Source organism: Leucopleurus acutus (assembly GCF_964270905.1).
Source record: "Leucopleurus acutus genome assembly, chromosome: 9".
Taxonomy (NCBI): domain Eukaryota; kingdom Metazoa; phylum Chordata; class Mammalia; order Artiodactyla; family Delphinidae; genus Leucopleurus; species Leucopleurus acutus.
Window position 1 is genome coordinate 82,399,295 of NC_139144.1, and position 27,746 is coordinate 82,427,040.

Below are 27,746 nucleotides of genomic sequence, written 5' to 3' on the forward strand. Positions count from 1 at the left end.
GGCCTTTTGTTTGTGCATCAAAAGTAACTATGACAATCTGCCTATGAAAATTCTGAACTTACATCTTTAGCATTTATGAATTAGCTAGCATTTGCTGCATCCTTGCTATGTACCTTGGCATGGCGCTAATCAATTACACAGGTAGCAGTTCAAGTAACTGGGATTTAAATCCAATGCTACTGACTTTTGCTTAATGATTAATTTATATTTCTTCTTTGTGAAAAGAGTCAGGAAGGATACAGAGTTAAATCAGACATGGGCAACAGTCTCAGGAAGATTACAGTCTAGTAGTGGACTTAATGTATATACATAAATAGTTACAATATACAGTAAAATGTACTAAATGTCATAAGAAAGGGCTATGGGATTTCATGAGCATGAGAGATGTCAACTGATAAGAATGAGATAAGATCTTATAAAGGCTGGGAAAACTGAGCTGAGCTATTTCAACATCAGATATAATTAAATGAACAAAATACTCGTTTAAAAAACCGTAAGGAAAGTGTGACTGCTGGAAAACAGAAGATAGGTTTGAGAACAGCAAATATTTCACTTCGGATAAAATACTGATTGCATAAAAAGCAAAGTTTGAAAACAGTTTATGGAATTTCTTGAATGTTTAAGATACTTTATTGGTACATTTTAAGCAGAACAAAGGTACATAACATTTTGAGTCAAGGAGGGACATGGTCAGGGCTGTGCTTGAGAACTGTAATGTTCAGTGCAGATGCCACCAGCACGGGTAGTTGCCTAAGTTTAAATTTAAATTAATCAATATTAAATAAAATGAAAAAGTCAGCTCCTCACTTGCATTTGCCATATTTCAAATTCTCAGTAATGCCCAAAAGCTAGCAGCTTCTGTATACAGGACAGGAGAGATATAGAACATTTCTATCATCACAGAATGTTCTATTGGACAGAGTTGCTTTAAAAGATTAATCCAGCAGTGCACTATTAGTGGATTGGACGGGAGAGGAAACCATAAACGGGAAGCTGATTTGAACAATCGAGGTTAGAAGTTCTGAGTAGCTGTCGTAGGGAATAGAATTTCACTTATAAAACGCAGAATATTACCTTGTACTCTTCTGAGTTTTCTACAGATACTCATGATAAGAACCATTTACTGCATACTCCAGGGACACCAGTCAGAACTTAGATTTCTTATATTCCTCTGGAGAAATTTTCTTTGGCACGCACGAGAAAAGGGAGAAGATGAAATGACTCACTGGATTATGAATATCTAGAGATCCTCACTTCCATGTGGAAGTGGGGGGAATTCAAGCAGATGGGCTTCCTGAGATTCATCTCATGTGGGGTTTGCGGGTAACAACCATCTGGCTCCCAACTTGGCTTGAATTTCAAGGGAAGTCCAAAATCATCCAGTTTCTCTCTAAAGTTTGTTTATACACGGAGAAATTCCGTTACGAATTTACACTTTTCTTTTTTTTTCTATTTTTAGTCTTATCTTTGAGTTTTTCTGTAATCATTACTGTCTGGAATGGGAGACTTTCTCATTTTACGTATAAGGAAACTGAGGTCAAATTAAGTGATTTGGCCAAGATCACACAGCTAGTTGTTTGCAAAGCCAAGCAACAACAGGTGTTCCGGGTTCTTTCACCTGTACTATGGCATTTTCAGAGTAACTTAGAACAATATGCTTTAATTTCCTTTTCATATCCTTAGGAACTAGGGCAGTAGCTATGGCTCTATAATTTAACTTATGATCCCAACACGGTCACATTTAATTATATGTTTAATAAATATTTTGTTGAGCATTTGCTTGAAACTGGAACATCAACACCTAAATCTTGTCAACTGCCAAATGGATCCAGAGGAAAAAACAGTTTAAAGACCCGTGTTCTAGGTAAACAGGACTACTCTTCCTCTGGCGCTGATTCTCTCAGAGTCCCTACAACATGTTAATGGCCCTTATTTGTTTTCCTGCCTGTCCTTCTCTACTAGATGATGCTCTTTCAGAATAGGGTCCACGTCATACTTGTCTTTGTTCACCAGTGCTTATCCCAGCTCTCAGCACACAGTAGAAGAGCTGATGAATAATGCATGAACGATATATGGGTAAAGAGGTAATTTGGAAACTCTGCTTGTGTGTACCCTTATTAATCTCGTTTCTGACCTTTAGAACTACACAGGCTTGCCAGGGGCACAGAGGAAAATCAGGCTTGTCTTTCTCAGCAGGCAATTCAAAACCACACAGTGCAGCAGGAGATCTACAGAACACCACTCTTTCACCCACCGAAGCAGTTTACCAAAGCTGTATTCCGGCATTCCTGGGTCCCTTTAATACAGGACTCAGTTTTTTGGAAGTCCATTTAATTGACTCTCTTTTTCTTGGGAATAAAAGCCAGCCTGCCAAAGGCTGGCAAAGGTGAGTCTGAAGGCCTGTGTGGGATCCTCGGGGGGCCTGGAATCTGCCTCCCTGCAGGGGAGGGAGGCTGGCTGTGCTCTCCACAGCTGTATGGCTCCGTTCCGCTTGTATTGGCCAGGATTGAAAGAGATGAGTCAGAAAGCACCCCTTAATCCTACCATTCCTATCTGTGCCCTAAAAGAGCAGGTAGAGACTTCAAGTTGAATCAAATGGTTTGAAATTTAAAATACTCTCTGTGAACACTAAAATCTGAAACAAACCAAACAAGATAAGTATCATTGCCGTATTCGTACCAAAGCGTCAAGTGACAATGCCCAAGCTAGCAGCAACACTTCGTTTCTTGCACCAACAGGGCAAAGAGTTCATTCACACTGCAGATTCCCTTATGATCCAAAGAACAGCGATCCAGATACAAAGAGACAATGTTATCCTTTGTTTTAGGCACTGCCATCTCATCACCTCCCACCCCCTCCTTCCCTCCCTCCAACATAATCAGACTTCTGGTGACATATCGTAATTAGATGCATAAGCTGTCAGATACTAGAACTCCCCAAGCTCCTTTTGAACTTTGTGTCTAGTTATTATTGTTTTTCATGTTACAATAAGGAATCTGGGGTGCGGTCTTTATGTTTTTTTTACAAGACAGTCCTTTTGTGGCAATCAATGTTACATAAAGCTTGTCCTAAAAATGTTCTTCCTCATCATATTCCCATCAGATGACATTAAACAGCTCGTATCACAGACAGCTTATTCTTTATGAATATTTTCCAAATACCTCATTAAAAACATACCTACCCATCCCAAAGCAATCAAATTTTGCACCACTGCCTTAAAACTACCATTTTGTTCCTGTGAGAGTATATTCTTTATTTGTATTACCGCATTCTAGGCAGCTCTAAATCCCACATGACTAACATCCACGTTAACCCACTTCATTGCAACCTGCGACACGTGCCGTCACCAAAGGGGCTGAGGAAGCTCTTGTTAGAAGTGGCGTGAACTGACTAGTTTAGGCTCGATGCCTTTAACACAATTTTGTCTATTGGCTAAATATGTAGAAAGTCAATTTTTTTAATCTTTATAATATGTTTTCTGCAGAGAGCAGTGTTACACAATAGCAAAAGTGTATTCTGAGAGGAAAAGAATTCCTGAACACATGTGAACATGGGCACAGAGTCAAATACCTAATAGCTTCTTATTTATTTTGAAAATGAGTCCAAAGTCACACTTTGTTTCAATTACCTTGAGATAAATTTTACACATAAAAACACTGATAGACTTTCAGTGAATTTCATGGGCAGTTTTGCCATTACATATAGATATATAGGTCCCTGAAAATCACTATGCTATGCAAAAATCTCACAACAAAAACCACAGGGCTTATGGGGAAAATGGGTTAGGGGCATAAGGCTCACAAACGTCACCAGTGACACATACATAAAAAAATAGGAATCTGATAAAAGTGGTAACGGTTTTATGTATGGTCCAGAAATTCATAAGTAGCATAATAACTACTATGACACTTTACTTTGAAAGTGATTTAAGGTTGCCTGTGAGCATCGGAGGGGTCCCGGCTTGCAAGTTTTGTGAAGTGGTAAAAGTGTTTCCTGAAGTTGGCAAGTTGCAGCATCAGATGTGGACGGGCATGTCTCAAAGCACAAAGAGAACTGAGGAAACTGCTAGATATTTGATGTGTGTGTCTGAGTGAGTTTTCTTTTTCTTATCTTAATGCATTGAATAAAACCCCCAGTACAATACTAAATAAAAATAGTGAGAATAGGCATACCTTTTTTCCCCCGATCTTAAGGGGAACATTTTTAATATTTTACCATCGAATATAATGTTTGCTGTCGGTGTTTTGTAAACATTCGTTATCAGATTAAGGAAATTCCCTTCTATAACTCGTTTGCTAAGAGTTTTATTTTATCAAGAAGGGATATTGAATCAAAAGCTAACTGTGCCTCTATTGAGAAAATCATATATTTTTCTCCTTTTCTCTGTTAATACTGTGAATTATGTTCATTTTGAAATGTGAAATTAGCCTTTCATAGGTGGCGTAAACTCCACTTTGTTGTACTGTATTTTCCTTTTTGAATACCACTAGATTTAATTTAAATGTTTTGTTAATAATTTTTACATCTGTATGGGAGATTGTTCTCTAATTTTCCTTTTCCATAATGTCTTTGTCAGGTTTTGGATTATGCTGACATCACTTAAAAAAACTCTTTCCCCTGTTTTTATTATCTGGGAGAGGCTGCATAAACTGGGTGACTGGGTGTTAATTTCTTCTTTAAATATTTGCAGCTATTCAAGCACTTTCTTTGTGGGAAGATTTTTATTTACGGAAAACCCTGAATGAACTTTTTGGCCAACCCAATAGTAATGGATTTCAAATTTCTGGTAATGATAATTTGATTTCCTTTATTTTTGTTAAACGTTCTGCTAGAGCTTTATTAATTTTATTAAAAGTTTTTTAAAAGCTTTTAGCTTAGTTGATTTTATCCTTCTATTCCATTTGTTTCTAATCTTATCTTTATTTTCTTCTCTTTTCCACAGGATTGATATGTTGTTTTTCTAGCTCCTTGAGATGGAATTTTAAATTATTAAATTTTAACCTTTTTTCTAATATATATGTTTACAAGCATACATCTCCCTGTAACCATTGATTTCACTATGCTTTAATTGCAACCCTCAAGTTTAAATATGTTGTAACTTCATTACGATTTAGTTCAACCTAATTCTCATTTGATTTCTTAATTATTCATATATGAGATGTTTTCTTTAATTTCCAGACAGTGGGGCTTTTCTTGTTATTTTTTTATTGACTTCTAAGTTAATTGTATTGTGATCAGAGAATATACTCTAAGCTATTCAAATCTTTTGAAATTTCTAGCAATTCTTTATGGCCCATCAGATGGTTGACTTGGTAAATATTTCACATGAATTTAAATTCTGTCTTTGATGATTGCAAATGTTTGTGGTTCCTCAAGATTCCAATTTGCAGCTCCAGATCCACACAACAGCAAAAGGCCTTCCTACTTCTCTCTCCCCAGCAGAGGCTCTGCACAGGGGCCAACCCTGACCCTCAGCTCACACAAGAACTGGCAATTCCTCCGCAAGAAAAAAATATCTGGTGATCCAAAGATCATTTGTATACAGTTTCCCTCTATTTTTTTTTTAAAGATAAAACACAAGTCAAATTTATTATTAGATTTGTCCACAGTCAGCAATGGTGGTCTTCTTGCTGGTCTTGCCATTCCTGGACCCAAAGCGCTCCATGGCTTCCGCAATATTCATGCCCTCTTTCACCTTGCCAAAGACCACATGCTTGCCATCCAACCACTCAGTCTTGGCAGTGCAGATGAAAAACTGGGAACCGTTTGTCTTGGGGCCAGCATTTACCATGGAAAAGATGCCAGGACCCATACGCTTCAGGAGGAAATTCTCATCATCAAATTTCTCCTCATAGATGGACTTGCCACCAGTGCCATTATGGCGTGTGAAGTCACCACCCTGGCACATAAATCCTGGAATTATTCTGTGAAAGCAGGAACCTTTATAACCAAAGCCTTTCTCCCCAGTGCTCAGAGCACAAAAGTTTTCCGCTGTCTTTGGAACTTTGTCTGCAAACAGCTCCAGTCTGTTAACATAACTTTATGGATTGGATGAGCAGTCACTTCGTGGTTTCCAGGTCCCTTACCTCGAAGGAGACGTGGCCCAAGTGCTCGCCATCGACGGCGATGTCAAAGAACACGGTAGGGTTGACCATGGTCGGGCAGCACAGGAGGTTCTGGGGTGGCGGCGTCTGCCTCCCTCTCTATAATTTTATTCCACCTAGTCCTTGTTGATTCCGTAGATTTCTGAAACCTTTTAACACTACAATTTTGCAACTTATCCACCTTCACATTGCTACAGTAGGAGTATTGGCTTACTGTAACCTACTACGTCCTACTTAGAACATAAAATCAGGACTCCAAATATTTATTTAAAAAAGTAAAGTTTTTTTTTTTTTTTAAAGAATCAATCCAAGAAATTTTTGCAACAAAGAATAGAGCTTCTGGAGCTTTAATTTAATTTGACAAACATTTATCGATTATCTGCTGGTCACAAACACCATATCATGTGCTGTGGAATTAATAATGAGTTAGACAATCCTGGTACCAGATGAACTTACAGGTTACAGAGAAGTCAAATATGGAAACAGATAAACTGCAATGCAATGTAGCACATGTTATAATAGGGAGAAAAACTATCTCCTGGAACTCAGAGGAAGAAAAGATTGCTTGCCCACAGGATTCAGGAAAGAGTTCACAAATAAATAAAGTTACACTTGATCCTGAAGCCTGAGCAGAATTTGTCAGGCATAAAAGGAGGAATGATATTCTAGGCAAAGCGATAGCATTTGCAGCCACTTAGTCTCATGAAATGATACGGAATATTTGATATGGAATATTTATTGAAGGATGAGACATAAATGTTCCCAAATAGAGTCACATGAGTGGGTCTATGGAATTGAGATGCATGTGTGAAAAGGTCATAGAGGTCATTTCAGGCCACATGAGGAGGGGCACTGAATGCCTAGCCAGAGGCTTTAGTATTTTTTCCTGAAAGCCATCTGGATTTAATAGAAATGTGCAAGTCATGGGAAATAAATAATTAGATAAGTTGTTTAAGAGATAGAGTTGTGACAGCAGTGAAGAGAGCAGAATCAAAAGGAGAAGGAGGAATGTTTGCAGAGAACTCAATAAGAAATTTTTCTAGAATGTTATTTATAGATTAATTATGAATATACTAAACCATGAAAATAACTGATAAAGTCACCCTCTAAAATTTATTAATAGAGACTACAATTGGCCAAAACACGAAGCTTACCTCACTCTCTTTATATTAATGTGTGATCTGATGCCACTGAGTGAATAGGTTCCCCCTCCAAAGGGAGTTGTTTGTTCTTGCAGTGTGACTCTGATTTTCTTGGAGGTTCTGAGAGAAATCTGAAAAGCATCCTTTTAACCTCTGTCTGTTTTGTGTGCCATGTTTCTTAGTATCATTTTACCTTAATTAGCCAAACTAGTTTCTTTCACTTAACCTTTAGGTATATAGATATATAAATTAAGAGAGAGAGAGAGTGACAGAGTGAGAGAGAGAGAGAGCAAGAGTGAGAGAGAAGGAGAGAGAGAGAGAGAGAGGGTGAGAGAGATGGAGGAGGAAACAAATGAGAGGGCCATGATGTAATACAAGAAAGCCTAATTTCTGGTAACTAGCTCTGTCACTTATCCTGTCCTTTCATCTTGTGCACTAGAAATATCTTGCCAGCGAGAAGACCTAAATAGACATTTCTCCAATGAAGACATACAGATGGCCAACAGGCACATAAAAAGATGCTCAACATCGCTAATTATTAGAGAAATGCAAATCAAAACTGCAATGAGGTATCACCTCACACTGTTCAGAAAGGCCATCATCAAAAATTCTACAAATAATAAATGCTGGAGAGGGTGCCAAAAAAAGGGAACCCTCTTACACTGTTGGTGGGAATGTAGATAGTTGCAGCCACTATGGAGAACAGTATGGAGGGTCCTTAAAAAACTAACAATAGAGTTACCATGTGACCCAGCAATCCCACTCCTGGGCATATACCCAGAAAAAACTACAGTTCGAAAAGATACATGCACCCCAATGTTCATAGCAGCACTGTTTACAGTATCCAAGACATGGAAACAACCCAAATGCCCATGAATAGATAATTGGTTTAAGATGTGGTATGTGTATATATATATATATATATATACACACACACACACACACACACACACACACACACACACACACAGTGGAATATTACTCAGCCATAAAAAAGAATGAAATATTGCCACTTGCATCAACACAGATGGTCCTAGAGAATATTATACTAAGTGAAGTAAGTCAGACAAAGACAAATATTATATATCACTTATATGTGGAATCTAAAAAATAATACAAATGAACCTATAAACAAAATAGAAACAGACTCACAGACACAGAAATCAACTTTATGGTTACCAAAGGGAAAAGGGAAGGGGGAGAGATAAATTAGGACTATGGTATTAACAGATACAAACTACTCTACATAAAATAGATAAGCAAAAAGGATTTACTATATAACACAGGGAACAATAGTCAATATCTTATAATAACCTATAATGGAAAATAATCTAATAGATATGTGTATATATATCTGAATCACTTTGCTATATACCTGAAACTGACACAATATTATACATCAACTATACTTCAATTAAAAAAAAAATCTTGCCAGCACATTCCTATATACTAATGATGAAAAATCTGAAATGGAAAACAAGAAAACACTCCCATTTACCATTGCAACAAAAAGAATAAAATATCTAGGAATAAACCTACCTAAGGAGACAAAAGACCTGTATGCAGAAAATTATAAGACAATGATGAAAGAAATTAAAGATGATACAAATAGATGGAGAGATATACCATGTTCTTGGATTGGAAGAATCAACATTGTGAAAATGACTCTACTACCCAAAGCAATCTATAGATTCAATGCAATCCCTATCAAACTACCAATGGTATTTTTCACAGAACTAGAACAAAAAATTTCGCAATTTGTATGGAAACACAAAAGACCCCGAATAGCCAAAGCAATCTTGAGAACGAAAAAAGGAGCTGGAGGAATCAGGCTCCCTGACTTCAGACTATACTACAAAGCTACAGTAATCAAGACAGTATGGTACTGGCACAAAAACAGAAAGATAGATCAATGGAACAGGATAGAAAGCCCAGAGATAAACCCACGCACATATGGTCACCTTATCTTTGATAAAGGTGGCAGGAATGTACAGTGGAGAAAGGACAGCCTCTTCAATAAGTGGTGCTGGGAAAACTGGACAGATACATGTAAAAGTATGAGGTTAGATCACTCCCTAACACCATACACAAAAATAAGCTCAAAATGGATTAAAGACCTAAATGTAAGGCCAGAAACTATCAAACTCTTAGAGGAAAACATAGGCAGAACACTCTATGACATAAATCACAGCAAGATCCTTTCTGACCCACCTCCTAGAGTAATGGAACTAAAAACAAACAAATGGGACCTAATGAAACTTCAAAGCTTTTGCACAGCAAAGGAAACCATAAACAAGACCAAAAGCTGAGGACCAAACACCAAAATGTTTTCTAATTTTGATAGATTGAACACTTCTTGTATGATTTCAATCCTCTCATAGACAGAAGGAATCTTATGCTGACTTTGTGTACATTTATACTCAGCAGGTATTGAATGTTACAACATTCAATAAATAGCATTAATATTTCACTTCTTCTAATCTCTGAATCACTCATATAAACACATGTCATTTCTTTTGTACTTGAGTCCTGAGGTGATTTTTATCACGAAAAGTGCAATTTTGAAAATCTAATAAACTGTCATCTGTCTGAAGGGCAGCATTTTGCTGACACAGGTAATATCTGGAATTGTGTTACCAGGTTGCGAAGGCTATATGACAGCAACCACTTGCCAATACAATAAAAACATTTCTAAGTTCTTCTTTACAAAAGCTTAAGTATTTGTTTGTTTTATGACCCTGAAGTTTACTTGCTTGCCCTCATTTCAGAATGAACCATATTCTCCTGGCCTATCTTGAGGTAGGTTTGGCTATATATTTTAAGACAATTTCTAATTACTGTTCTCTTCTCAGACAGAAACATATGTAACCTATAAATTAAATTTTTAAATGTTCCCAAGACTTCCAGTTTATTGGGATCATCTTGTTTGCAATATTTAAGAAAAATGGACTCAAATCCTGACCACATATATGGTGGAAAACCTGCAGTATACACAATATATCCAAGGAGTCATAATTATCTATATTATTAGTTACCAATTCTCGGTTTCTATATGTAACCTACGTGCAACAAGCTTTTCTGAGATTCTGGGACACTGTAGAGGTTTATATTCCAAAAACATTATAGCAGGTAATTTTTTATTGAGGTATAATAGACATATAATGTTATATTAGTTTCAGGTGTACAACGTAATGATTTGATATCCATATATATTACAAGATGACCTCCACAATAAGTCTAGTTAACATCCATCACCATACAGTTACAAATTTTTTTCTTGTGATGAACTTTTATGCTCTATTCTCTTAGCAACTTTCAAATATGCAATAAATATTTGAATATTAACTATAGTCACTAAGCTTCTTATTACATACCCATGACAATTTATTTTATAGCTTAAAGTTTGTACTTTTTGACCCCTTCATCCATTTCACCCACTCTCATTCCCCATCTCGGGCCACCACCAATCTGTCCTTTGTACCTATGAGCTTGTTTGTTTTTTTTTAAATTCCACATATAAATGAACCAATAATTCCACTAAATGCAAGTGAGCAAATAATTATACATGTAAGCAAATAATTTTACATTGAATTCTAGATGGTACTTATCATAAAATTATTGAACACTCTGGTCCCTGAATTTTCACTGATAATCTTTTTTATTAGAACCATAATGTTGGGCCTACCTTCTCTATTTCTTTTGACCTCCTTTTCTTTTTTGCTCACGAATTCTCCAAATACACATTTACATCTCATAGAGGGGAGTTTAATTATCTTTTTATCTCACTTCTTTCCAAAATTGGCTGAGATCTGAAAGTTAATTCTGTAAGCAAAATAGTAGGTCAATTTCGAAGATAACCCCCAATGACCCAAACCTTTATATAATCCTCTCCCATGAGTGTAGTTGAGACTCTTGCTTCCAACCATTAGTTGGAATGAGATGTCACCCCTGTGATAATGTTATATTAAATAATGTCATCCCTGTGATAATGTTATATTAAATGGCAAAGATAAAGGGATTTTGCAGATGTAATTAAGTTCCTTAACCAGTGAACTTTAAGTTATCAAAAGGGAAATTATCCTCGGTGGGCCTGACTTAATCAGGTGAGTCCTTTAAAAGAGGGTCTAGAAGTCAGAGGCAGAAGTCAGAGACTCTCTCTGTTTTCTGGGCTTAAAGAAGCAAGACACCTCAAATTTTAAAAACTTAATGCAATGAATTCTGCCTACAAACGTGGAAATTTAGAAGAGGACGCCAAGACTCAGATGAGATCCCTGCCCCAGCTAACACTTTGACTGCAGCCTTGAGCTCCAAGCAGAGAACTCTGTTAAACTATGCCTGTACTCCCAACCCACAGAAAATGTGAGACAATAAATGGAAGTTGTTTTAAGCTGCAAATTTGTGGCAATTTGTTACACAGCAATAGAAAACTTATAAAATGTCTTTTTCTAATTCTACGGGGATCTTGAACCATGTCCTTTCCTTCCTGCCATAACCATAACTTTTTAGGACTGGTTTGTTTGGAGTCCCCGATGGTGGAGCAGAATCAATGAAAATCAATCAGCTTGAATATAAAATGAAACAGGGGTGAGCATACCTGAGGAATAAAAATAATCAGCCAGTCTGCAGAAACTTTTATGATCATTTCATTATGAGAACTTTTAAGAACTAAAGAGTGGTTAGAACATTGATCTCCATCCAAATAAGTTAACAGTTGGCATTTTTCATTGAAACACGAATATACACAAACTGAAATAGCTAGATTTTCCCTTATCATAAGGGATATTCCCTTATGATATGAGATAATAATATGATATGATAATATGATAATATGATAATAATATGATAATAATCCCTTATTATAAAGGGATTATTCCCTTCATAATCTTCATATACAAAAAATGCTGCAATAATGTTATCAGGATATTTGATTTAAGAAGTTTCTCAATAATGTTTATTACATCAGACTCACCTACTGAGTCCCACTATATGACTAATCACTGTTACCTCCAAGCTGAGAAGCCAGTGTTAATTTCTAGCCTCAAAACAGACGGAAATAAACAAACCTACTTTGGGGCCAAGTAAGAGAATTTAGTCTTTTCAGAGCCATAGAAAACTGAATTAATTTATAGACCCTTGTTACCCAGGTAGGTGATTGTCTCATAGCTATGAAATCTGTCCTTAGACGTATGGGATACACATTCTCAATTTTAATTATATATTAGGGTTGCCAGATTTAAATCTGAATTTCATGAACAACACATATTTGGTTAGTATAAGTTAGTATAAGTATATTCCATACAGTGGAACTCAAGATTATACATTTTTAGTGAGTATCCTGAGTGATTGTTTGGAACTTCAGTATCTGAGAACAAGCATACTTTATATCAGATCCTGTGCTCAGCTCTGGGGATGCAGAAATAATCTAAGATAGTCTCTCCCCTGCAGCTTCTCATTGACAAGCACTGGATGTGGGGAAATACAAAAATAATTACCTGATCTTCCTTCCTCCTTTTACTGCCCTGCAAAATATCACTAGTTTTCGATTTCATTAGTTTTATGATAAGAGTTTTACAGGATGGCATTGTCAGCCTATGACCTTGCTCGAATTTTAGAAATACAATTGATGCTTTTTAAATATTCAGAGTTTCAGAGTGCCAAGCGGTTAGCAATGAAGCATCTGTTTCTTTGTTGTTTTCAAAATATCCTAGTTGCTCTGTCCTACTTTCTCTAAGTTGGTTATTGTTAAAGATGAAAATGTCCCCAAGAAAGGAACATGCTCAAAGTGTTCTTAACAAGAGATTTTGAAATATCTGACCTGTCAGAAACAAGGATTTCAAAGGGTGACAGTTAAGTTCATCCAATTCCCACACCACTGCTGTGCCTCAGAATTCAGTACTACTGCCTTTATACTAAAAGCAGTAAACACTATATGTAAGACATAAGAAAATTCTTTCTGCTGATTTGGAAGTCATTCTCTGCTTTAAGAATATTCATGTCCTTATTTAGAGTGTTAGCATCAAAGACAAGATTTATAACTACTATAATTCCCCCCATTTTCAATCCCCCTTACCCTGATGTATTTTTTTCCATAGCACTTATTAGCTTGTGACATACCGTAAAATTTACTTGTCAATTATCCTTATTGCTTATTATCTATCTGTCCCCATTAGATTGTAACCATCACAAAAAGCAGAGATTTTTTTAAGCAGTTTTGTGCACTGATACCTCTTCAGTGGAGGAGAGCTAAGTATATAGAATATATTCATTAAATTTGTTAACTAAAGTTAACTAAAAAATAATACTCCACCACTCCTAGCCCTAATTTATCTCCAAGGGATGAGGCCATTCAAGCACTGCTGTGCTGGCTTTTGTCCAGTATGTCCTTTGTGTATGGAAAGGAGCTACTACTCAGCCAACTATAGGTCCCTCCCTTTGACCTCTTTGATAATTGTAGGACTGAGTTTATGCGGATTCACTCCTATCCTCTCACCGGGAGGTAATCTGACCAATGACCAAACTCTGAAAAGATTGTTGACACGGGTTAAAAATCAATAATGTACAAGGATCACAACAAACTTAGTGGCCCAGGGAGTAAGGTCCTAACATTGCTCTCATTAAAATCTTTCTGCAAGAATATCATGTTTTATATCATTTCTTTTACTTCTGCAGGACTTACGAAGCTTAACATATAGTCAAAATAGAATGCATTTTCAAATATCTCTTTTATATTACAGAACACATTAGGGGAAAAAAAAACCCACTATAATTTGGAACTCTTCCCACAGTAAATCTTTTTTTTTAGATCATGCTTCTGTCCAATCATCCTCATCCCCCTCGTGTAGGGGCGAATGTGTTTGGGAGGCTAAAGCGTAAAGAGCACAAATAAGAAAAATGTAGAGAACACGGAATACTGTACAAATTGAGCCCTAGATAATTAGTAAGCAGTATGTACCTCAGCACATTTTCTCGCCTTCTTCTCCAGTCATGTGCACAACATTAAATACCACAATGAAGTTGCCATTTTAATGGCTCTCCAGCTGTGAGAACTTGGAAAGAGCGCTAGATTTACAGCAGAATACAACTTGAAATTCAGCTCTGCCTTCTACTAGCTGTATTACATTTACAAATTACTTAAATTTTCTGAGTCTCAGTTTTCTCTTTTGTAAAACTCTTAGAGCAACATTTCCTAGACAGGGTTCCTGGGAAAGCTCCCAGCGTGGCAGGTGGAATGTACTCGATCCCTCCACCTGTACCTTGGACCCTAATCCTAGGTGTCTCTCAATAACTTTGCTCCAGCAAGTCTTTCTCCTGACAAGCATTCTTTTGTATCATTCCAGCACACAAATATGCTTCTTTCTCACTTTCTTAAAACAGACACACACACATACTTTTGATTACGGGGCTCTCCAACTATCACTCTATTCTCTCATTTCTTTGAGAGTAAAACTGCTCAAAAGTTTACAGTCTCTTCCCACTCTCTCTTTTATACACGATCAAGCTCTTTCCCCTCCGCCCCACCCCTTTAGCCCCACTTCTGTGGATGTCACTCCCACCTATAAATCCAATCAATGGGCACTGTCAAGTTGCATCTCACTTGACTTGTCAGCAACATTTAACACAACAAGACTGTATGTTCCACCTGTCTTGAAATACTTTCTTAATTTCACTCCAGGACATGACACTCTCCTGGTTTTCCTCCTATCTCGTAGCCACTCAGCCTCCTTTTCTTTTCCTTTGTTTCTCATTTTTCAAATATTTTAATCACAGTTATTGAATCCCTCATCTTTTCCAACTACACTCATTCTCTGGGTGCCCTCCTCCATCCCAGGACTATAAACACCGTCTGCACACTGATGACTCTTACTTTCACGTCTCTAATCAAGATCACCCTGCTAACCTCATGACTCGTAGACCCAACTCCCTACCTGATTTCACCTCTTAGATGTTTAGCTGGCTTCTCCAACTTAACTTTTCCAAAATAAGTTCCTAATCTACACAAACCTGCTCCCTCATCAGACTTCCCTCTCAATAGCAACGCAATCGTTCTGTTTGCTCAGTTCAAAACCTTGCTATTATCCTTGATTCCTTTCCATCAAAAAAACAAATATTGGCTTTAATTCAAAGTATATCCACATACCGACCACTTCTCATTACCATCTCTGCTACTGCCCTAGTCCTAGGCACCGTCATCTCTTGCCTAACTGGTCTCCCTGCTTCCACTTTGCGCCTCCGCAGTCTGTTCTTAACATTACAGCACAGTGATCCTATTTAAGATGTAGGTCAGATTATGCCATTCCTTGGCTCAAATCCTCCAATACCTCCCATCACATTCAGAGTAAAAGTCAAAATTCTTACAATGACCTTCAAGACCTTACACGATCCAACTTTTCATGATCTCTCTGACTTCATCTGCTACTCTCATACTTGCTGACTCACTCCAGCTACAACTGTCCTCTTGCTGTTCTGGGAAGACTCCAGGCACACTCCTGCCTCAGGACTTTTGCACTTCTTGTCCCTCAGACTGGAATGCTCTCCTCCCAGATATTCATGTGGCTCACTCTCACTCTCTGGAAGTCTTTGTTCAAATGTCTCCTTCTCAGAAAGCCCTTCCCTGGCTCAACTATTTGAAACTGCAGACCCCAGTGCCTGGTACCCCCTCTGCCAATTCTCTGCTAATTCCTAACACACTATTCAATTTACTTATTTATTTTTTGCTTTTCTCTGTCCACAAGAGTGGAGGCTCCATGTGGGCTGGTGGTTTTGGCTGTTTCATCTTCTGATATATCTCCAGTATCCAGAATAGTGTCTGACATAGAGTAGGTGCTCAATAAATGTTAAAAGAATGTTAGACATTAAGAAAAAAATTTTATTAAATAAACAGGGCAAAGGTCATATATTCACCTACACAATTCAGTCTTGCTTATAATTTGAATAAGTAAAATGTGTAAATTCTTCGAGTTTTATTCATACATTTATTCAGTAAACATTAAAAACCAAACTCTGGAGAGTATATTGTATAAAATTTTTGAATCACTATGTTGTACACCTAATATAACTAATATAATATTGGAAATCAACTGTACCTCAATAAAATAAATAAATAATAATTTTTAAAAGTACTATGCCAAAAAAATATAAACAAACAGAGAAATAGATAAATAAGATCATACCAACTGAAGGAGATTATAGTTTAGGAAAAGAGTAAAGATACATGCACAAATAATGATAATAAAATATTATATATTCTATATTAAAATATACTATAGAATAGATAATAATATGAGATAGATTTAATTAATTTCTGAATTAATAGCGATTATATCATTAATTAATTTCAAGGCGCTTTTGTATGATTGTATGACTGAACAAATCTTTTGATTATAAAACTCTGCTTCTTGGTAAGCTCATAAAGACTTACCTTTTAAAAAGTAAGATAGGTGTTCAAAAAATAAGACCAAAACTGAAAAGCAACTGCCTCTTTTTTCATTTTAAGTAGAAAACTTTTGTGTTTAGGGCCATTATGTGTCACTATATCCTATAAAGGAAATGAGCAACAGTAAAGGAAAATACTCTGAATTCTTCTCTGGCAGATCAGATCACTAAGACCTGGATATTTTTCTCTGATCTCTGTATTTTGCCTACTTCAATTTCTGCTTTGCTTTTGTTTTATAGGTTAAAATTCAATATAATATATGAAGCAACTAAGTTACCAAAGTAACTCAAAAGATATGATCACTTTCATTGTAGCGTATTTCATGTGAATGTTAATATTTTTTTAGTTGAGAAGCTTATAAAACATTTTTATATTTTTATATGCAGTTAGGTTCAGAAAGCTAAAAAAATCAGGTGTCCATTGGAAAATTTCAATAGTTTTCATTTTATAAAGGAGTTTGAACTTACTTCATAAGTTAATTTGAAAGTAGTATGAAATATATATGCCCACTTAAAACATGTTCTAGAAAACTTCCATATTAATGTCATTTATAATTAGAAAATATGGGGCTTTTTAAACAGACTTTATTTTTTAGCACAGTTTTAGATTCACAGCCAAACTGAGTGAAAGGTACAGAGATTTTCTGAATACCCCCTGCCCCCATACATGCATAGCCTCCCTCATTATCAACCACCTCCACCCAAGTGGGACATTTGTTACAACCGGTAAACCTACATCAACACATCGTCATTGTCGCTATGTAATGCCCCTCTTTATTTCTGATAATTTTCTTGATCTGAAATCTACTAAACCTGAAATTAATATAGCTACTCCTTCCTTTTTTGGTTAGTGTTAGCATGGTGTATCTTTTCCATTCATCTACTTTTATATGTGTCTTTTTACATTTAATGTGTCTACATTTAATGTAGACAACATAGAGCTGGGTCTCATTTTTTGATTCACTCTGTCTTTTAATTGGTGAATTTAGACCATTGATATTCAAAGTGATTATTGATATATTTGGATTAATATCTATCATATTTGTTACTGTTTTCTATTTGTTGCCCTTGTTCTTATTTTTGTCTTCTCTTTTTCTGCCTTTTGTGGTTTTAACTGAGTGTTTTATGTGATTCTATTTTCTATTCACTCTTAGCATGTCTGTTGTACTGTTTTTCACTTTCAGTTTTTTTAGTGGTTTCCCTAGAGTTTGGAATACACATTTACAAGTACTCCAAGTCCACTTTCAAATAACACTATACCAATTCATGGGTAGTGTTAAGTACCTTATAATAACAAAATAATCCTAACTCCTCTCTCTTGTCCCTTGTATTATTGCTGTCATTCATTTCACTTATATATAAGTGTACATAAGCATATGTAAGCATAGATAAGCATACATATGTACATAATATATGTACATAATTAAACACATTGTTGCTATTATTATTTTGAACAAACTATTATCTGTTAGGGAAATTAAAAATAAGAAAAATAAAAGTTTGATTTGCCTTCACTTACTTCTTCTCTGATTCTCTTCCTTTCATTATGTGGATCTGAATTTCTGACCTATATCATTTTCCTTCTTCTAAAGAACTCCTTTTAACATTTCTTTCAAGACAGAATACTGGCAACAAATTTCCTCAGTTTTGTTTGTCTGGGAAAGTCATTATTTCTCCTTCACTTTTAAAGGATAATTTCTCAGGGTACAGAATTCTAGGCTGGTGAGTTGTTTTCTCTCAAACTTTAAATATGTCACTTCTTTCTTCTTGTTTGCATGGTTTTTGAGGAAAGTCAGATATAATTCTTACCTTCTGTCCTCTCTAGGTAAGATGTTTATTTCCTCTGGCTTCTTTAAGATTTTTTTTTTTTTTTTGATTTTCTATGGTTTGTAAATGATATGCCTAGGTGTGGCTTTTTTGGCACGTATCCTCTTTGGTGTTCGCTGAGCTTCCTGGACCTGTGTTTTGGTCTCTGACATTAATTTGGGGAAGTTCTCTCAGAGTTGTTCACAATGAACCTCCAGCAATTTGTCAATTACTGTTCAGATTTTCCTACCCTAGGACTGATTCCCATGGAGATTTCAGCTTGTGGGTTCTGATCTAGGAAGTTATTGATACAATTCTCTGTGTTCATCTGTCAATTCGTCCAGCTTTGGGGACAGCAGTTTCCCCTGTGACCTCATTTTTGTTATGAATCTAAAGGTTGTAGCTTTTTTAGTTTCTTCAGCTTTTTACTTGCTCTTGTTAGGACAGAGTAGTAACCTCCAAATTCCTTACATGCCAGACCAGTTGCAGGAGAGGGGGGTTACTTCATTAAAAATGACATCAGAAAAACAATGTACCATTGATCTCTGAAAATCTTGATTTTCTTTTAAAGCAAATCTCTGAGAAATGAAACTTACAGATATAATTTCAAATTGGCTGAATAAACCTTATGCCAAGATTAATATGAAAGATAAAATTAACTATATTATTAACTAAATATAGTTTCAAATTAAAATGATTCTGATTTTTTCAAATACATATTCTACTTGTAAAGAATTCATTGAGTAAATTCAAAGCATCCTGAAAGTTCTACACTCCTTCTTCTCTCAAATACAAAGACTTTGTATCCCTGAGTTAGTAGGCAATTTGATAACGGAAGTATGGTTTTGATTTCTTTAGAAAATTTAGGCATTGTTCATTTATAATTTGGGAAATGCAGATTTTGTTTAGAAAGAAACCTGAACATTAACAGATGAGTTGAATAAATCTTATTTAGGCATTTCAACAGAGAGTCACTAGCTAACTTATTAGTTCTTTATCAATTCTTTCTTGTGATAAAAATTGAATAAAAATGCATAGGGAATAACAATTCTGGCATATACCTATTAAGGTATTTATTTGTTGGCTGATATTACTAAGACCAGGGACCTCAAGTTTAGTCCTTTAAAAATATTTATACTCTCCATATCTTACCCTGTTGAAGAAAGGTCCTGAGTCCTTCCAAGCATGCCCTGGGCTGATTGTTTGGAATTTTAATGCTCCTTAGTCAATATGGTCCATGGACTCAAGGCGCCATTGGTTTTAAACATTGCTAACATGCCAAGAGCAGTGAACAATTTCCCTAGAGTTTTCACTGCTGCTCTTGAACAAATTTGTTTATTTTTCTTTAACCACTATTCACACTTAAATAGCACTCGATGTCCAGCTTGTTATCCTCTTCCAAATGTGAAGGTTTGTTCCCAGAGATGACTTGGCATAATTTTGATTAAAGATTGTTTTCACACATTTAAGAAAATAGCACAGTTAACAATGGAGATGAAGAGTGTGGCCCAGAGGATTAATAAAGACCAGTGAATACTGACAAATGAAGCATATTTGTTGTTTTCCTATTATTCACTCTTATTCTTGAAGTAGAGGGGCTGCCTAGCATCAGCAGAAGATGAAGTCTAGTGGGACTTAAGCATTAAACAGACATTGCAGCAAAGAAGTAAGAAATAAACAAGAAACTAGAAATAAAATTGTTGTATAGTGCAAATACAGCTTTCACAAAGAATTAAAAATGGACAATTTACCTATGGAGATTTCACATACATCTGCTTAATTCAGCATGATAAAATTTCTAATACAAATGTACTGTACTTTTTTTACTAAAAAAAGTGCATATCTGTCCTTAAGCAGTATAATAATTACATTAAATCTTTTCTTGTCATCATTTATAGCTACTTAAAGCCTCTTGCAACATGTGATTCTATCAGGAATGTACAGTTCTCAACAATTCATTCTAATTTTTAAACTTTATATTTTCCGTGAAATTAATTCATGATTTTTTAAAAATTATTAACAAATGCTTGCAATATTATTTAGATCACTCCCTTACTACAGTCCTCTCGTTTAGAGATTTTCAAACTTGGGTATAAAGACAGGCTTTAGGAGATTTCTAAACACAGTATTTTAGGTAACTGAGCATTTTTCTCAGGACTGTCCATACCATTTTCTAGGTCCTCAAAGCTGCCAAATGCAAAAATAAAATGCGAAAACAAAGAACATTAAGAATGTATTTAAAACATTTAAATTGACTTACATTTATTTAAACACCTGGTCTGATGCTCAAGGCAGTAAACTAGAATGACCCTGCCTGTCTAAGAAAAGAAAACATTCATAATAGCAAAAATACTCAGTTCTTGTCAGTTTAAAGACATCATTGCTAATTTTAAAGTAAAACAAACCATATTCTACTCACTTATTCTTTTTTTTTTTCGATATTTGAAAATGTCTCTGAATAACAGAGGCAGAGTGGGAGTGTGGGAAAAGTAAAAGCTGTAGGCTCGTCTAGGGCCAGCTTCAAACCTTGCAAAATGCTGTGGTCCACCCTTGGGCCAATTACTTGACCTGACAAGCTTTTATCTTCCTAATCCAAATAGTGTCTATCATAAGATAGATGTGGTATCTCACACATGCTAACTGTCCAATACATACTAGCTTCAGTCTGTTTTCTTTCAGTTGCTGTAAAAGTGTATAAACAATATCATATTCCCATTTTTATTTGTACTCAGAAGTTTTAGTTATGAGTTTTAGTTTAGTTTTAGTTATTCGTAACAGAGTATAGTGACTGGCTCTATTTTTCTCAGTCTTTAGAACAGAAAGTGTGACCGGAAAAAAGGGTCAGTGCTTCAGGAATTCACCAAACCAATTTGTATCTTGGCCAAATGAGTTTTTAAGAATACTGAAAGCAAATCAATTGGGCTTGCCTAAATTTTATTTATACTGTAGATACGACAACACTTTGAAAGAGTAGAAGTTTGATTTAGAGGAGACCCTGAAGGTATGGCTCAAGCACCTCTGGTAAAGGAATTGGAACTGTGGTGATTCTGCAATATGGGACACCTCTGCACAAGCTCAGTGACACCAGGTCACCAAGGGTCCTGAGGAAATGAGAAAGTTGGACGGCAAAGACAAACTTCCAATTTCTCACTATTATCCAGGACAATTTCACTCAGGTCTAGTCCTGTGGACAACTATTGAGAAGGCTGATTCTCATGAAGTGCTGGGAGTATTGTTCGTGCTGAAACTTTAATACTATGTGATTCTTTTACCATAATGATATTCCCGAAATTCTTATCAAGATTCAATAACATGACAGAATTCCCTGGGAATATCAAACAACAGAAATATCTTATAGTTTCTGAAAAATAGATATGAGTATTAGAGGTGAGTTATTGAAAGGGATTATATGACCGGCTGAGGCAATATGTAAGTTTGTGATCATTTACACTTCTCCCAATTAACCCACAGCCGTTCACAATATATGGGTGTTATTTATAGTTAGAATGCAATCCAGTGATGAAGTTAAATACTTTGTATTACATATGAATTCACCATAACATTTTGAATAATAATTACTCTGAATTTTTTCTACTTAATTTTCATTAGCTACATTTCTTGATGTGGAAGCTATATTGAAACAATGTAATATTTCATTAAGGAGAAATTTTTGCACTTTCTTCAAAACAATGCCTTCTGTACATCAATTATTTAATGTCATTTTAAAATTACATTTGTATTTTTGTAACATGAATTGCTTTAAAAAGATGCAATTTTTGTTCCATTACTGAAGAACACAGACAGTACAATAAGTCAATTAAACATAAAGCTAAATATAGTGTCTAGCACTCCATACAGGAGTAAAATACAGTAAAAATATCGTCTTAAATATTTCCAGCAGAAGATCTACTACAATTATTATACTGACCTTGATCAACAAGAGTTCAATTTATGAAGATTATTAGACCAGCAGGAAATTAACTCAGAATTAGAGACTGTTCAAACAGCAAAAATCTATCACTTACTCAAGTGGGATAGGAGATTCCATAATATATGTTTAAAACTTGACTATAATACCTAAGAATCACTTTACCAATATTTTCTAATTTGGGTACAAAACAAGTAGCCTCCGAACAAGGTGTATAAGAAAAAACAAAAGAGAAAGAGAGAAAGAGGAGGGGGGTGAGGGACAGAGAGGTAAGAAGGCTTTCCTTCTCTTTTTTCTTTTTTTTCAATTGAAAAAGGAAGAAGGAATGAGAAGAAGGGAAAAGCCCTAGCAGATTTCCAAAACTCAGGAAACCTTTGTAGGATGACACTGCCAATGGTAAAAAGCCCTGGGGATGGAGTGAATGAAAGAATTTTTAAGACTAGGGATGTTCAATTTAAAAATATTTGGTACTGGCTGGATAACTGCCACCATTATGCCAGCTTCTCCTCCATTTTACCAGATCTTCGGTAAAGTCTCCTGTACCCGTAAGCTTTGTGAGATTGATATTTTTATCCCCTGCACTCCCACTCCTAATTCCAGAAATCACATTTCCCATTTTGTCTGGCATGGTACAAAATAGAAACAGAAAGAGTGGGACTGAGAAGTATTTCAGTAGGAATATAGCTCAGCACTAGGGATAACCATAAAAATGTAAGTTCTACAAGAATTTGCAGGGAATCTTGGGGAGTACATTAGAATGCCCACGTGTTGTAGGATCGTATTTTTATTCAATCTTACAAGATCTTAAGTAGCAGAGTGATTTCTGCTAGCAGGCATGTTATGATGGTGAGGTAGGCAAAATATGGGTCCCCAAAGATGCCCACGTCCTAGTCACTGGAACCTATGAATATGTTACCTTACACGGCCAAAGAAAATTATGGTTGAAGATGTGATTACATTTGATTATCGGCTGACTTAGAGATGTGGAGAATATTCTGCATTACACAGCCTCTGGGTCAGTTCCCTCTGAACCAGGTATCATTCTCCGAACAATTAGCTGAGGCCAGGAAAAGGCCAAATTACATCCTCTGAGCATGACTATTGAGGTCAATTTACTATTGGCTCAGAAACGTATGTTAAGGTCTGGTCAGATACTCAGAACTGTGCTGTTATATAACAGAATTTAAGTTAATAATAGATAGCATATTAACTCTCATTTCCTCCTTCATATGCCTGTATGCCTCAGTTATCCTTAAAATCCTTATCCACAGGAACCCCTGCCCCCAACAACTTTTCCATTCTTATTACTAGGCTGTGAATCCCACTAAAAATGGCCGCACAGTCATACAGACTGGTATCATTAGCAAATTTGTAGTCTCTGATCTCTACTTGGTTTGCTCCTCCTACCACAGCCCAAGGAGACTATACCAAGCACCTAATCACCTCCCGCACCTCAGGATGTCTTTGTCCCATCATCTCTTATCCATGATAAACAGAGAGTAGAAATTAAAAGCCAGGAACTACCTTAAGGCCCTTACTTCTCTCCCTACTAAACACATATGTGTATCTACTCCTCTTAAACTCTTTATAACCTCAGAAGGAAGTGGCTTCCTTCCCTCTAGTCAAATATTATCCATCCATCTGGGCTCTCAAACTGGGCTTTTAAAAGGCTGTCCTCTCTCTACTCTGTTATCTACTCTTTCTACCCTGAACCTTGTTCTGTCAACTGACCCATGCTTCTGAATGCAATATACATAAGAAACTCCCATATTAAAAAACATATAATCTATCCTCCATTAGCTCATCTTTATCTTCCATAATTAGTGGCTCATAAATCTTTACCTTTTGCTCAGACTAGACTAACTGAATTATAATTTATTTGATGATCAATTTATGAGATAGTTTTAGGAGATTTCTCTCTCATCCTCCACTTCAAAATAAGCACTAAGTCCTATCCATACTGCTTTCCAAGTATCTTCTGAATCTGTACACTTCTATCTCCATGCAATAACTTGATCTGGACCATTATTTCTTACCTGTACTTTTGCAACTGTCCAACTACTATACCAGTATACTTGCATCTGTACCCATATACATTTCCCCTTTTGTCACAATGGATAAATTTGTCCAAGTTTCTTTGTAACACTAAATTCCATTTTACAATGGATCCCATATCCTCTAATTATTCAAGGTCTTTAATCATTTTTATCTCCTGCATTTTCAAGTTTGCCCTCTTGTCGGATCATTTCCATTAACATACAAACAAGCTCTCCTATCTTCCATCTTAAAAACTAAAAACTGGCTTAGGTTTTAGGAATAAACCTACCTAAGAAGGTAAAATACCTGTGCTCAGAAAACTATAAGACACTGATGAAAGAAATCAGAGATGAAATAAACAGATGGAGACATATACCATGCTCTTGGATTGAAAGAATCAATATCGTGAAAATGACTATACTACTCAAAGCAATCTTCAGATTCAATGCAATCCCTATCAAATAACCAATGGCATTTTTTACAGAACTAGAACAAAAAATCTTAAAGTTTGTATGGAGACACAGAAGACCCTGAATAGCCAAAACAATCCCTTTTTTCCCTTTTTTGAGGGAAAAAAGCAGAGGTGGAGGAATCAGACTCCTTGATGTCAGACTATACTACAAAGCTACAGTAATCAAGACAATATGGTACTGTCTCAAAAACAGAAATATAGATCAGTGGAACAGGATTGAAAGCCCAGAGGTAAACTCATGCATCTACGGTCAACTAATCTATGACAAAGGAGGCAAGGATATACAATGCAGAAAAGACAGTCTCTTCAATAAGTGGTGCTGGGAAAACTGGACAGCCACATGTAAAAGCATAAAATTAGAACACTCCCTAACACCATACACAAAAATAAACTCAAAATGGATTAAAGACCTAAATGTAAGACCAGACACCATAAAACTCTTAGAGGAAAACATAGGAAGAACACTCTTTGACATAAATCACAGCAAGATCTTTCTTGACCCACCTCCTAGAGTAATGGAAATATAAACAAGAATAAACAAATGAGATCTAATGAAACTTAAAAGCTTTTGCACAGCAAAGGAAACTATAATCAAGATGAAAAGACAACCCTCAGAATGGGCGAAAATATTTGCAAACGAATCAACAAAGGATTAATCTCCGACATATATAAACAGCTCCCATGAAGCTCAATATTATAAAAACAAACAACCCAATCAAAAAATGGGCAGAAGATCTAAAGAGACATTTCTCCAAAGAAGACATAGAGACGAAGAGACACATGAAAAGCTGCTCTACATCACTGATTATTAGAGAAATGCAAATCAAAACTACAATGAGGTATTCCCTCACACTGGTTAGAATGGGCATCATCAGAAAATCTACAAACAACAAATGCTGGAGAGGGTGTGGAGAAAAGGGAATCCTCTTGCACTGTTGGTGGGAATGTAAATTGATACAGCCACTATGGTGAACACTATGGAGGGTCCTTAAAAAACTAAAAACAGAATTACCATATGACCCAGCAACCCCACTACTGGGCATATATCCAGAGAAAAACATAATTCAAAAAGACACATACACCCCAATGTTCACTGCAGCACTATTTACAATAGCCAGGTCATGGAAGCAACCTAAATGCCCATTGACAGATGAATGGATAAAGATGTGGTACATATATACAATGGAATATTACTCAGCCATGAAAAGGAACGAAATTGAGTCATTTGTTGAGACGTGGATGGACCTAGAGACTGTCATACAGAGTGAAGTAAGTCAGAAAGAGAAAAACAAATATCGTATATTAACACATATATGTGGAATCTAGAAAAATGGTACAGATGAACCAGTTTGCAAGGCAGAAATAGAGAAACAGATGTAGAGAACAAATGTAGGGACACCAAGCGGGGAAAGTGGGGGGGTGTGGGGGTGGGATGAATTGGAAGACTGGGATTGACATTTATAATATTAATGTGTATAAAATAGATAAATAATTAGAACCTGCTGTATAAAAATATTAAATTAAATTCAAAAAAAGTAAAATAAAATAAAAATACTCAACAACAACAAAAGCATTTTACAGTACCTGTAAAGATGCAATGGAAAGAACACAGCATCATTTCTGTGACATTCCACCCAAAAATATGCAATTTGTGTCTAAGCATGAGGAAACATTGGACAAAGCTAAACTGAGGGATAACACAGACAACACTTATCTATAACCTTAAAATTTATGTCAAGGTCATGAAAACAAGGGAAAGACTTGGGAACAATTGTTTTTTAAGAAAAGAAGCTAAAAAGACATAACCAGGTGGAACACATGATCTTAGACTGGATTCTTTTGCTATAGTTGATATGACTGAACAGTTGAAGAAAGCTAATTGGGTCCCTGGACAAAGGGAATTTGGGACTGACATGTACACACTGCTATATTTAAGACAGATAAACCACAAGGACCTATTGTATAGCACAGAGAACTCTGCTCAATATTCTGTAATAACTTAAACGGGAAAAGAATTTGAAAAAGAATAGATACATGTATATGTGTAACTGAATCACTTTTCTGTACACCTGAAATTAACATGACATTGTTAATCAACTATATTCCAATATAAAATAAAAATTTTAGAAAAGAAAGTATAAAGGCAAATCACAGACAGGGAGAAAATACTCACAACATAGGTATCTGTCAAAGGACTCATCTACATTATAAACAACTCCTACAAATAAATTAATAAAAGACTAAAACATCTTTAATGGAACAAAGATTTAAATAGATACTTTAGAAGATATTCAAATGGACAGTAAGCAATGGAAAGTTGCTCAAAGATTTACTTATTAGAGAAATGCAAATTAGAACCACAATGAGCCAAAATTTAAAAGACTGATAATACCAAAAGCCAGCAAGAATGTGGAGCAAATAAAATGCCTTTATATTGCTAGTGTGGATGTAAAATGGCAGTATTAGATACTGGCAGTATCTAATAAAGTGAAACACATGTCTAATTAAAAAGAAAAAAAAAAGGATATATTTGTGTTCTTTGTATTACCTTTACAGCATTCTTGTAAGTTTGAAACTATTGGTTTGTTTGTGTGTTCTTTAACTACATGACTCCAAAGTCAAATCTACAAAGCTTTAGTTTCTTCTTTTTCTTTGATTTCGTATTTTGGTAGAAATGTGAGAAAATGCTAGCCAAGAAGCCATTTGAAACCAGAACTGAGTTTATATGCATTCTTTCAGGAATTTGCCTTTTGCACCAAGAAAGGTATATCTGTATTTTACAAACCACATTTCTGATGTTTCTTTGAAATAGGTATCTCACATAA

At 35.7% G+C, this 27,746-nt stretch overlaps 1 protein-coding gene across 1 annotated transcript; it reads right to left on the reverse strand.

Annotated features, from left to right (window-relative positions):
* Positions 1–5,593: 5,593 nt before the first annotated feature.
* On the reverse strand, positions 5,594–6,155 carry LOC309966484 (peptidyl-prolyl cis-trans isomerase A-like; the record flags this gene model as incomplete). The annotated part of the gene is made up of 2 exons (XM_082846574.1): positions 5,594–6,019; positions 6,087–6,155. 2 exons carry the CDS (start codon positions 6,153–6,155, stop codon positions 5,594–5,596), a joined length of 495 nt encoding a protein of 164 aa, XP_082702700.1.
* Positions 6,156–27,746: the final 21,591 nt, after the last annotated feature.